At 40.9% G+C, this 13443-nt stretch overlaps 1 protein-coding gene across 1 annotated transcript in view; it reads right to left on the reverse strand.

Annotated features, from left to right (window-relative positions):
- HDAC9 (histone deacetylase 9) overlaps window positions 1–13443 on the reverse strand; it is a 416015-nt gene that overhangs the window by 170192 nt on the left and 232380 nt on the right. The window contains 1 exon segment of the mRNA XM_033164888.1: window positions 6877–7143. Coding sequence (XP_033020779.1) covers window positions 6877–7143 — 267 coding nt within the window.

The following is a 13443-nucleotide window of genomic DNA, read 5'->3' on the forward strand; positions in this document are numbered from 1 at the left end:
CACGTACCACGTACCAAAGACAATCAGACCAGGTGTTGAATCTTACTTCAAATTTGGTAACGGGACAGAATGCTCCACCACATCTGAAGGGTGCAAGCTAGCTTTAGGGCTAACAGCGGACAGACCACACAGCTATACCACACCCTAAAATCTGAGTGCCACTTCCCACTCTCCAGCATCTGTTGTCCGAGTCAGCCACCCCACTTGACTAATGGTAGGGCCTGTTCTGGGTAACAGCACTGATATTCAATGGTGCAGCCCTGTGTCCATCAACAGGACTCTCCCAGTGTGAAGCCAGGTGAGGACAAAATCACCCAGCTATAGACCACCTCAGAATCAGGAATATTAAACAAACAATATTATAGCTGTTCACATGAAAGTAGACCCATTGAAGTAAGCCCAGTGTTTTACAGGGTTATACTTCTTGGAAACATCTTAAAAGGAAACAGTGAGAGAGGCAAGTATTGGGCTTGAGCTTGAAGTTGGGGTTTTTAATGATTACATACTGTACTGCAAAAATCTAAAGTACCTTCCTCTAGGTACTGGAGGCTGGGATCTGAATAACTGTTATGGACCCATGAAGGAGAAGCTCATTGTCATAAACTGGCAGGACAATGGGAAGGAGGAAGAGGATTCTGGCAAGGGGTGTAGCTGTGACTGGGACACACCGGGGCAAGCAGGGGATGGGGAAGTACTCACAGGGTGACAGAGGAAGGGAGTCAGTGTGCAGGAACCAGAGCAGCAGGACCCATCATCAGGGCCAGAGGGGCCCCTGTCTCCATGATCACAGTGGGCTTTGAAGTATAAGGGAGCAGCAGGAGGGACGCTCTAGGAGGCTGAGGCAAGCAAGGGCCCACAACCCAGCTCCCTAGATGGCCAGGTGGGGCTGGCTAGCTCCTGGAGGAGGTGTGTGATTCCTCAGCTGGAGGAGGCCTGGAACAGGTGAGGCTCACATGCCCCATCAAGCCCAGATGCTGCAATCAGCAGGCAAAGTACAAAAGGGAAGCAGAGCTGTGGTGCTGTGTCTGTTCAACTGCCCATGTTGATGGATCTTGGCTTGGATGCTTCTGGACATCTATGGGACTGTGCTTTGGGTATGACTCTGGATTGTATCCTGACTGTTGGACTTGACTTAGTTGGATTGACCATGGACTTTGTTTCCTGACCTTTGGACTTTGCTTGTGTGGATTGACCCCTGGTCTTTGAACTTGACATACCGACTTGCTGCCAGGTAGGCCAGGGGTTCAGGACACTTGAGCACAGCTGAGACTTCATTTGTTTCTTTCCATGCAGCCGTTCCCAAAGGATAGATGAGCAAACTACTTTTGAAACTAAACACAGACCTCTCTTTAGCAACAGCAATACAGTAGATGAGTACAGATAAAGCAGGAGATGACACTCTGGCTACCTACTCGTGTCATTCTCTCTCCTCACATCTAACCTTGCATGCACACCACATCTTTGGATCTTGGCCCCATGCAAAACTCAGCTATTGAAGTGACCATTTTAAAAAATAAAATGAAATTAAAAACTAACCAACAAGTGTGCTAGTAGGTAGGGGTGACCCCAAAAAACACTAGTTTAGGGAAGTGAACATACAGTAAAGACCTTTATTAGTGGAGTAAAAATTTAATCCGTACTATACAGGACCTTAATACAGTCTGATAGAGAATTAGTCATCACTGTTGGTAGGGTCCCTAAGTATCTCAATAAAATCAGTTCCTGAGTGGAGAATGGAATCCCCTGTATCTATCTAAAAGTACCTCAGAATGCCAGTGAAGATAAAACAGGGAAAATAGAGCTTGGAATTACAAATTTTGAACATGGTGTGTGACATCTAGTTGCAGAGAAATTGGTCAACAAAGATTTGCCATTTCATCCACTGCAGCTAAGATTTCAGACAATGATGGAAATGGAAGATGTTGGGTGAAATTTAGTTACATCAAAATCAGTTGAGACTTTGCCATTAATTCAACGCAACTCCATCCTTTACTCAAGGATGGAAATGAAGATGGCAAGAACAGCATAGTTGCATTGAAAAGAGAGTGGATTTATTTCAGTGAGGACTTCAGTGGGAATGACTGGATTGCATGACTGTGTTGCCAATTAATGAAATTGCATTGCTCTGCCTACATTAGTTACTGGCAGGGAACATCTTGAAGATCCAAGAATCATGGCAGCATTTGTAGCGGCATCTGCAAAAATGAGCGCCATTTAGAAAACAGCTGGAACCCACAGAATATGGTTTGCATATCCAGATGCAGAGTCCAATCGGCCAGTTATGCACATTTTGCCTGTTTTTAGAATTCTTTCTTAAAAGTTGTATGCCAGCAATGCATTTCCACAATATGCAGATGATAACAATGTCATGGAAGTATTCTAGTTACATGAAGCACCTTTAAAAGCCACCTTGTCCTCAATGGGGTGATCACCCCAAGGAGGCGTGGCTGGTTTCCAAAGGTAGTGCAACCTCTTCCCTGAGCTCCCCTTGCTCAGATTTTACTCTTGCTTGAACTGAAGGTGAAGTGCTCTCTGGTTCCTTCCTATCCATTCCACCACCAGTTGTGGTACCTATTGCACACATGCAAAGCTATCTGAAGACCACAAAGAGTGGGGATCAGAGTGTAGGCAACCCATTTGCCCACAGATAATGAAGCGCAGCACATCCCATACCACACTGAATATAAAGTTTTTTACAGGGGTTCTGAATGCTGCTCAGATACAGAGGCCTTATATCACTCTATATATGCCTCAAGGGTCACATGTCCCATTGATTTTGCTGAAATTTAAATATGACCAGTTTGTTCCAGACTGAGGCCACTAGCTTATAGGAAACCATCTTCAAAGGAAAGGTCCTTACCTGTGATGTTTTAGCACTGTCATTTTATATATAGATATAAAGACCCCAGATCTGCAATCATCAGCATCACTTAAAACTTCTACAACTTTTCATAGGCAAATCACTTATCACTTTTTTTTTTTGGGAGGGGGGACTTTGGAGTAACAATTTTTAGCTATCAAAATTCTGGATAACCAGAAAAATGGTATTTACTTGCGTTATTGCAGTTTTTTGATGATACAATGGTTGACCCACATGTTCAAGACAAATGTGATGAGGATAAAATGAACATGCACAGATACTTCCATTTTTGTACGATGTGTAATGGCTGAAGTGGGATCAAGTAACAGGTCAAAAACAGACTTTGTGTAATGGAATAAAAAGCATGCTCCGAAATCTGTTCCACAATAATAAGCAAATATATTTGCCTATATCAAAGAGAAAGCAGTGCCTTAGAATTATCAAGTTTACACAAAGCCAAGTATGTGAAAGGGAATCTTTTGAGAAAAAAAAACTTTATTTGAGAAAGGAATATATAGACTTGTATCAGAAGGCAAAATAGGGAACATACAAACAGAATATATTTACAACACAAAACAAGAGATCACCAAAGGTGTAAATTATAATAAATACAATAGATTTAAAATGTGACAATTAGCAATTAGAAAGATGGTTGCGTAAACCCAGTTTTCCTTTTTCACTGGTTCCAGGTAACTTCTCTCTTAAAAAAAAAAAAAGAGTGGCATGAAAGTCCACTGGCTATACTGGGGAATCTCTCCTCAATTCTTTATAAAAATATCTTTACAGTTACACATTTTTGAAATATTATTGTACAAAAGTTTGCTTATATCCAGGTATCTGCCCAAATAAAATATTTTATAAGATGCTCTATCCTTTGTTGAGTGGGCTAAGATCAGACTGTGAAAAAGAATGTACAAGATGGGAAAATATATTTTCACAAATGTCTACTTTATGGATCTAAATATCAGATTTCTTACTTTTCTTCAAGAAGGAAGATGATCTCTCTGTTTACATTAAAGCCCTTAAATCTGAGAGCTGGTGTTCATGCATCTTCTAATAAAGCTGATGGAAACATTTTTGGCTGGCCCTCTACTGAAATTAGCATTTTGCTCCTAAACATTGGCATGACATTCTGCACTGCCACCACACACACAAGAAGATGGGCTGCATGCATTTAGGAGCTTGTCTGAACAGTGGATTTCCATATTTTTGCTTGAGCTACGTTGCACGTAAGCAGGATTATGCCATAGGGGCCTTTCTTCCTAGACTAATTATCACAGGGAAATAGTACCAGCTATTTAAAATCAGAGGGAAATAGTACCAGCTGAGCAACTTACTCAGCTGGACTCCAGGGAATACAAATGTTGGGAAAGTGTACCCAGTTCCCAAAATATGACCTGTCTGGACAGCTGCGGTGTAAGGCAGGGCAATATCTGATTTTCAGCATTGTGATATATCACCAGTTAAATATCGTAATATACTGATATATCATGATGTTTGAAATAAGGATGGAGCTATGTAGAGGCATTGGCTGGCTTCACGGTCCGCCCCCCCCCCCCCCGCATTGTGATTTTTGCCCTCGCCTGCTCTTGTGATTTGCTGAGCCCTGCAGGAGGCAGGAAAGAGCTGAGCCAGCAGAGTTAAGAGGGGCTGCAGGAATCAAGAGAAGCATTGGCTGGCTTCACAGTTTCCCCCACATTGTGATTTCTGCCTTGCGCGCGCACACACACACACACACCCCATGATTTGCAATATTATTGCTAGGTCACAAATGCAGCTGATATCGCGATATGAACTTCAAACCCGTTTGGGACGATATAGCAATATATCGCCCAGCCCTACCGCTGTGTTGAAGCAATATCTTGAAACAGTCAGAATTGCTTCACATAGCACCACATTCTTCCCTTTAGAATTTCTTCTGTGACAGTGTGAGCGGGGCAGGAATGTACACCACCACATGTGACAAGCACTCGCGTGTCTGCTTTGCTGTGTGTATACATGACGGGAAGACGCAATGAGCTACCGATGTCATAAAATGCACAGGGAGTGGAATAGGTGTATACACCTGTGTCCCTTCTGTACATGCGCCTTTCTATACTGAAATGATATATTAATAGGAAAATGGTCAACTGTGGCACAAATCATATTTACTGGTGCAGCAAGCAGGAAGGATCTGTTAGCAAGTCTCTTTGTGATATAGGGGTTGTGGGTAGGATAGTGTATCTTTCAAAACTGTAGCATTTTATATGGGATTCTAGAAGATAAAAATGTAAACGCCACATGCTTTTATTAGAACAACTTTTCCATTTGGCAAAGCAGCGCTCCCTTTTTGAAAAAGATACTGCACCTTAAAATACCTTAGAAATATAGATATTTTAATAAGGGTTGGGGGGGGGGCTGACAAGGATTCCAGGTCAGTTTTGGATTATGCATATTAAGGGGGGCCTTAATACAATGCATCTTTAGCTTAACAAAAGTAAACCTCTACAACAAAGTAAACATATCAAAAGGGAATATAAAGGAAATGTTTCACTGGAAAGCTTCCTTAACAATTTCCCTACTTGCTTTGTTATTTTCTTTGACAATAAATCATTTCATAGAGTGCCCTTTAGAAAACAGAGAATAAAACCCTATCCTCTGCTTCCCTTTGCCCCCTCTTACATTCCACAGTGCATGAATCACTTGGACTTCCTGTTTCTATAAGGCATTTCCTGTCCACCTTCACACAATTACTTTTCTGCAGGAGAACAGCAGGGACCTGACACAGCAATGGCTTAAGTAAACGGCAGCTTCTGCTACATACTGAGCTGTTCTGATTTTAGAGCATTCAAAAGGACTATGGTCCTTCTGGAGCTGCAACTACTTACACCTGCATGCATGCCTTAGTAAATAATACTTACAGTATTATTGAAAAATATCTGCCAACCTGCTCTGTTTTCAGACATCCTTGGACGAATTTCCCAAGAGAATCAGACCTAGACATTCCCCTGTACTTGACACACAGAGTAGCTGGCCAGGGGTCTGGGTAAACCAAGTACACTAAGGCTCAATGGCTTTGATTGGGCACTCTGGGATGAACAGATGACTTCTTTTCCAACTAGGAGAGGAGTGTACTGGAAAATGTTGGCCCCAAGATGGGTGCTGGAAACACAAATGTGTTCCCCTGCTACTGGTATAAGCATGTAAACCTCTGTGGTAGGCTGTGTGCTATTGTGATACTTAGTTTTTGCTGAATAAATAAATTGGCAATCACCGTCATATTTTCGTTCCTTGCCACCACCATCTCAGCACAAATACAGGTATATCATGCATAATGTTGCGCATGAGGAATATCCTCAAAGGAAACGGATGAAGATAGTGATAAAAAGATGGGGCATAAAATTAAGTAGCACAGATAGGGAAAACAAATTTAGTTTTTAAAAGTGCATTCTATGCCGGTCTTCATTTGCCTTCCAACTCATTTTCTCCAGGTTACATTCTATATACAAAGCTCAGATCACTGGTATTTGGGCTGGTAGTACCAAGGAAGGGGGAAATCCCCTTCTTTTTAACAGTGTTTAGGACTACAGTATGGTACATTATATACAAATTGACAAAAGTATACATTGAGATGTCAAAGATGTTTAGAAATGGAGCGAAACCAAAAGAGAAGAGAAATTCTGAGGTCTGATCAGCAGTAGCCTGATCAGAAAGTTCACACAACAATGAGTTCCATTTCACTAGAACTAATGTGGTTGGATCCATTGGAGGATAGACCAATTCTATGAATTACCCAAAAGCTCACACGGCAATAAGAGTTTCCCGATCTAACAAGAACCTTCTCGCTATGCTTAAGGTGTGAACATATCTGGCGTTGTTAGATTTGCTGATCACTAAAAACACGCAATTCAATTGAACCCTGTGGATGGGGGAAGAAAAACACATGTTGTTCACCAAGGATTCAAAAATGCTTATTATAAGAGAATTCAGATAATCACTTTAATTACGAAGCCTGGAGCTAAATCTTTGCCTATTACCTGTTGCATAAAAGCAGCTTTCTCCCCAGATTCCATTTGCTGACTTTGAATATCATCATCACTGTCCCGTGGTTCCTCTTTCACCTTCACAGCCCCTAAAGGCTGCCCCAGTCTGTCGTCCGAAGAAATGCTACTGCTGTCATCCCTAATGCTGCTACCAAGAGAGGACGCTCTTTCTTCCTGCATCAAATGTTCTCCATGAAGCTCCTCCTCGGCTTCTTCGAGGCTGCCGGGCTGTTTTAATTGTTCAATAGATTTAGAAAGTATCTGAAACAAAGAAATAGGATTGGGTGGAGGCAGAAAACATAGAAATGAAAGATGAAATAGCTGCTTGGCGTGATTCTTTACAGAGGTCCAAAATGTAGATATCAGAGAACTTCAACTCACTATTAGTGGAAGTCACAGTGAACTGAAGGATTGCAAAAACAACTCTGAATGGTGTTATGAAGACTGTGTACATTACAAAATTTGTACGCCAAAGAGGTGGTGGGGCAGAAAGACCACAATCTAATCATCCCCAGTTGTTCTCCACTTCAGGAAAGAGCAACAGGCAGGAACAGACTACCTCAGAGGCAACTCCAGCTAAGCTATCCTCTTCCCTATGTGGTCATCTACCACCAACTGTCATGCTAGAAGGGCCTGATGAGATAAAAGGACACTGGAGAAGACCACCCCAGAACCTCCTGTAGCTGAACTATCCTCCCCACCCATAAAAATCAGCACCAGAGCCTTTTATACATTAACGAATTGTGGCTACCTTGAAATGGAAAACACATTGGTCAGAGTTTAAATCAGTGGGCTGGATTGATCAATTAATCCTGTTGGATGCTATCCATCTCACCAATTATATTAATTACTTTTTTAGGTTCAACTATCACTCAAAATATGTTATCTTCATTGACATAGTTACTGATAATAGATATTTCTGCAGCTAATGATACAAAACAGGGGATCTAGACAACATTCCCTCATTCTATAGCACACAAACACTCTCCAGTTGCAATCAAAATGGGTGAAGATGACCAAGTATGCAAAGGTACCAGCCACTTATATTCAGAATGGGCAAGATATACTGGCATTGGAAACATCTGTTGCTGAGCCACCAGGAATGGCTGACTGCTGAATGGGGCTAGCAGAAAACTACAGGCTGAAACATCTGTGTGACAGATAATCATCTACAGCTATATGAGTCACTGGTGCTGGGCCATCTGTAAAACATTCCATATGCCAGTTCCTCGGCATCAGGTGGGTTAGCCTTGAAGAGAATCTGAGAGAGAATGAGATCCAGACTGCCGCCCAGTTAGGAAACATATTTATTCCCTCACTGTACTCCTTCTGCATGCTTTAAAGTTCAAAGTGGGGATATCTTTCTCTTTTGTGAGGCATTATAGCACCATTCCTGCAGACCTGATAAGGCAGATGTTGCAACCCTCGTGTGACATATGGGGTAGTTCATGGAAAGAGCACCCTTGGAGCAACTTTAGCATTAATATATTAAAGGAATTCCAAGGCTTTTTGTAAAGTTGTAGAAAAGTAAATGTATACATACAGGTGCACTGATTTAACTTTAAAAATAAAAACAAAACCACAAGTAAGCATGAATGTCCCTGTTTCACAAACGTGACAGTGACATTTTCCCATGATCATGCGGTTGTGAGTCAGTGTGCTGAAATTCAGTTGAGGATCCGGTTAAAGAATCCTAAGTTGAAATTTTAAGACAGCCTTTGAGCTTCCCCGACTGTAACTGAGCACTTCCTTCCCAAGCAGTTGCCACAGATCAACTCCAGATCAGAATGTCAAGGGGAGAGACACACATGGTTGTGATGGCGGGGGGGGGGGAGAGATATCTGAAAACCAACCCTGTTTTCACAGGAGAGAGGCTTGGAACTAGGGATGCATTTATTTGTCTCCTAGCAGCTGTGAAGAACTGTGAATGTGGCCGCTTCAAAGCCAGCACAAAGGAGAAAGCTAGAGAGATCTATCAGAGCAAGGGTTGCATTTAAACAGAGGCACGCAAAAGCACTGGGGTGAAACAGCAGGGAATTGTTTGTGGCCTAGCAAGTGGGAAGTCAAATTTGGACAGGGAAGAGGAATTGGGCTTGGGGGACCTGGAGTAGCCAGAACAAGGTTGCAGTGTAGCAAGAGAAGGCTAGATGCCTCGGCATAGAGGTGTAAAGAGAGCAAGAGGGGTGATTTCCATGCTTGGTTAAAGTACTGTTAATGGCACAGGGGAGCATCAAGTTATTTATTTGTTACATTTCTATACCAGCTTCATCTTCCAAGTAGCTCAAGGTACATGGTTTTCCTCCTCCCCACTTTATCGCCACAACAACCCTGTGAGGTTAGGTTAGGCTAAGAGATGGTGACTGGACCAAGATATCACCCAGGGAGCTTCATGGCTGATTCGAAACCTGTTAACTTTGGCAGCATGAAACCCACAGAATTCTAACACTCAACATGAAAGGTAATTTATCCTCATATTTGGGTGGAAATAGGATCCTTAACTGGTATTCGAAGGAGGCAATCATTAAGATGTACTCTGTGTGTGTGTGTGTGTGTGTGTGTGTGTGTGTGTGTGTGAAGTGCTGCACAAAACAAAACGTACAGATCTAGAAAGATAGCACTTAAATAATGACCATTCAGCCACATTTGGGCTAACTGTACAAAGTGCAGTTCTCAAAAGCAGTATTGGCGATTGATCCAAACTGAGAAAGTTACTTGGTGGAACAGCTTCCAGCAAATGGAAGCTGGACCACTTCTTTTCTTTTGTTTGCAGGAAATTAAACCGTCAGGAATATGTATAAGCCAAAGTAAACAGCAGCAGCACCAGAGGAAGCGTTTTGAGAAATTAGTCTAACGAAGAAAGGACTTCAAAAGGCAGCTGTACCTGGGTCACTCCACATGAAAATATGGTAAGTAAATAACCCAGCCGCAGAACACAAGCCATATAAATATATTATATATTTTGCTTACAGCAAGTCTTTTCATGTATTCTTCCCCAAGTGTAAGCTTTCATAAAAGCCATAATTTCCTGAAACGCTTTAAATGAAATCGCTGCACAGACATTCAAAGAACAAAGTGCCCTGAGTGTACCTACGAACAGGAGCTGCAGCATAAAGGACTGTGCAGAGATGAGCTGCCCTGTGTGCTGTCTGAAAACTAATCCAAAAAGCACGACACAAATGCCTAAGGGGCACCATTTATACTAGTCAGTTGAGCTAAAACCAATATTATGCACAAATCTGCCCATGCACCTAACCACTTGTGGCAGTAAGCAGAGGCTTGCATATCCAACGAAAACATATCGTCCCACTCCCATTCAACTTCAAACCTTTGAGAGAAAATATATCTACTAATTTGAAAATTAATGCATTTCGTAAGCATCCACAGCAAACAAACAAACAAACAAACAAACAAACAAAGGATAAAATATTCAACGTTGCCTAGTTGTCACCTGTTTCTAACTTCTGGTGATTTTTTATCCTAAGACCAGTACAAGCTGGAGTAGCCATTAATTGACAATTCTTTTTTTATTTTATTTTTACAATTTATTGATGTGGCTGTGGTTGTAGCCGAGCAGCACTTGGGAGAGGGGGAAATAACCAGATTGCATCATTAGCCCACCTTAGGAAAGCCCATACACCTCAAGCTGATACATTTTTCTCTGTAGTGTGAGAATGATAAACTCATTCTACCTTACAGGTCTGGTTTTTTTTTTTGGTAATGATTACTAAAATGATTTCAAGGAAACACATCAAGCACAAGGAAAACCACTTTTCAAAATATTTAGGATATTTATCAAAGCGTACAGTAATTGCAAATCTGAGTATGTATTCATCACACGATACAATGTGATCACAGGGTTCAAAATATGATGCAGTAAGTTTGGATACAGTTCTGAAGACACTCTCTATTAATTGCTTTCCAGGGCTCGTGAAAATATCTGCTATCTTGCTTTCCCTGCATTTCTAATGTTTTTAGATGCGTGCCAATAACCCGGTGCCGATGGTGCGAGTAGAAATTGCATCTTTTAAGTTATTTGCAGAGACAGGAACAGGAGTCAAAACAGTAAGAGTTCTGTTGCAGAGCCATTCTTTTGGTACCTATGACAATTAGTTTAACGGGAGCTGCCAGACATACTATCCCGTTTATTGGGCAGAATGGAGTTCTAAAAATTGTGATCAAAGGACTCTATGAGGAAACAAGCTGTCATCTAGACAGAAGTATATTAAATCTGGCAACAGCAAAGACTATCTTTAAAAGGGAAAGCCCAGTTCAGGTTTCCACACGTTCATTTTTCAAAAGCAAGGGCAAGACTCTCCACTGACTTCTGGATGAGATGTCAAAATTTGCATTTCAGCTAAAATGTTTTGAGAAGGTCAGTGTATTGCATCCCTTAGGTATAAACTTCAGACTCCAATGAAGAGGTATACTGTTTCCCACTTCAAACACATGGTCTCTGACAAATGACAGAAGGAACCATGGGGGATCTTCTCCTGCTATAAGAAAGTAAGGCAAACTTTTTGGTCCAGTTGATTGTTTTATTCTTTTTATAGCAGAAACAATTTGGGGGGGGGGGGAGAGAGCTTTACCTTTGGCCTGTGTTAGCTTTTTGCTAGTTATCACCCCAGTCACCGTGCTGGAATTTATTAACTTTATCAAAGAAAAGAACTTGATTGATTCCTGCAACTCTGCAAGGCTAAACACTCCAAAGTTCTTCTTATAGATCAGAGCTTGTGTTAATCCAGAGGTGATCTGTAAAACTGTAAAAGACTTCCAAAGTCTTTACATGGCATTGCAATTATGCTAAAAATAAAGATGATCATGGTGCAAACAAGGACTTTTCATTCTTACCCATGGGGTAATTTGCTTTCCAAATCAACTTGTTGTTGCTGTCATTATCATTCATACTTTACAGATGGGCATCGAGGGACAAGTCACAACTTAACAGTGTGAAACAATTAATGCAGATGTCGGATCATCCTTAATGTTTAAGTGGTTTTCCTGATGTTGCTAAAATGTGTTGATCCAGGTGGGCATCCCTTCATACAGTATTATATGGCAACTTTTCAGACTGGGAGTTTTCCCAGTTCCACTGTTACCTCCTTCAAGTGCTCCCCAAATAAAGTAAGGTGGTAGCAAACAAGGAAGAGGCCTTCTTGGTGGTGGCACCTTGCTTGTATAATTTCCTCCCAAAGAAAATCACTCAGCACAATATTATTATTTTTGCAACTGGCTGGGAGGTTTTTAATTTCCCCGAGCTATGAATACATTGTTACAGTATTTCAATCGTTTCATTTTATTATGATTTTGTAGTAAATTCATCCATGACCATTGGTCCTGCTAGCTGGGGATGATGGGAGTTGTAGTCTACCAACATCTGGTGACCCAAGGTTGAGAAAGGCTGTTCTGGAGCAACCAACTTTTAATATTGAATGGGACAACTCAATAGAAATAATGTGTACACTGCATCGTAGCTGGTTGCTTAAATTACAGTGTTGTTTGATTTGTAAAGAACTATATTCGTTTCAAGTGAGAAAAAAATTATCTCCCCACACCAAATTGCAGTCAAAATGACATCTTGACCTATTTCAGCTCATGTTAGATGTAAGGTTGGTGCCTGACATGTGAAAGGCATCAACCTTAGTTGTATTTTTTGGTGCATATGAAAAACCTATTTATTTAGCAAAACAATGTTAATACCTAGTGAAACGTTACACTTTTTTCTGCTGTGATTTGTAATATTTATGATTTTTAATGTATCGTACAAACTGCCCTGGAATTTGATAATGAATGGTGGTATACAACAATTTTTAATAAAAACAATGTAAAAATAAGTTTATTAAAAGTTGCAAATGAATACATATCCATCTTATTTATTAACATTTATAGTTCATTTTTTTCCTGTCCAAAGTAGAATCTTCAAAGTAGCTTTTAAGGATCTAGTCATATAACACAACTTGTGACCCATCAAACCAAATTTGCACCGTGCTATGTATGGCAGCCCACCAGGGGCATCACTAATCTGCCCAACCAGAGCTGCAAAAATCAAAGGATGTTGTGTAGCACTTGACAGACCATAATGCATACCTGGTGGATTATGTTTGGCTTATTAGTAGGTCTGTAAAACAAACAACCCTGTGCAAGAAAGCTCAAGAAAAAAAGCAAGATGAAATGGTGGTTTAATTCTTTTTGAGAGAGAAAAAACCTAGAAGGTAGCTAATCGCTATTTATTTTGGACACCCTTGGGGGGGGGAATCACAGAGCTTCTGTCTCTCAATCAGTAATAAAAGCTTGCTTTTGTTCAGACAATTGCAGGAAGGTGAAATATTTTGAAAACCAAGATGTACCTATGGCATCTTGATTAAACATATGGAACACATAGTAAATGAAAAGCCAAGTGGAGTCCAACTTGAGTAATCAAAACACCCAAGTTGAGAGGGGTTAACATGCAAGGATCAGCTCTGAACTTTGAAGTTCTCAAGTCTTCATTTTTCCTAATTAAGATGAGATTTAATAATCAAACCACTGTACAAACTATGTACTTAAACTCAAGGTTGTGTTTTT

This window comes from Lacerta agilis, chromosome 12 (assembly GCF_009819535.1).
Source record: "Lacerta agilis isolate rLacAgi1 chromosome 12, rLacAgi1.pri, whole genome shotgun sequence".
In the NCBI taxonomy this organism is placed as follows: Eukaryota; Metazoa; Chordata; class Lepidosauria; order Squamata; family Lacertidae; genus Lacerta; species Lacerta agilis.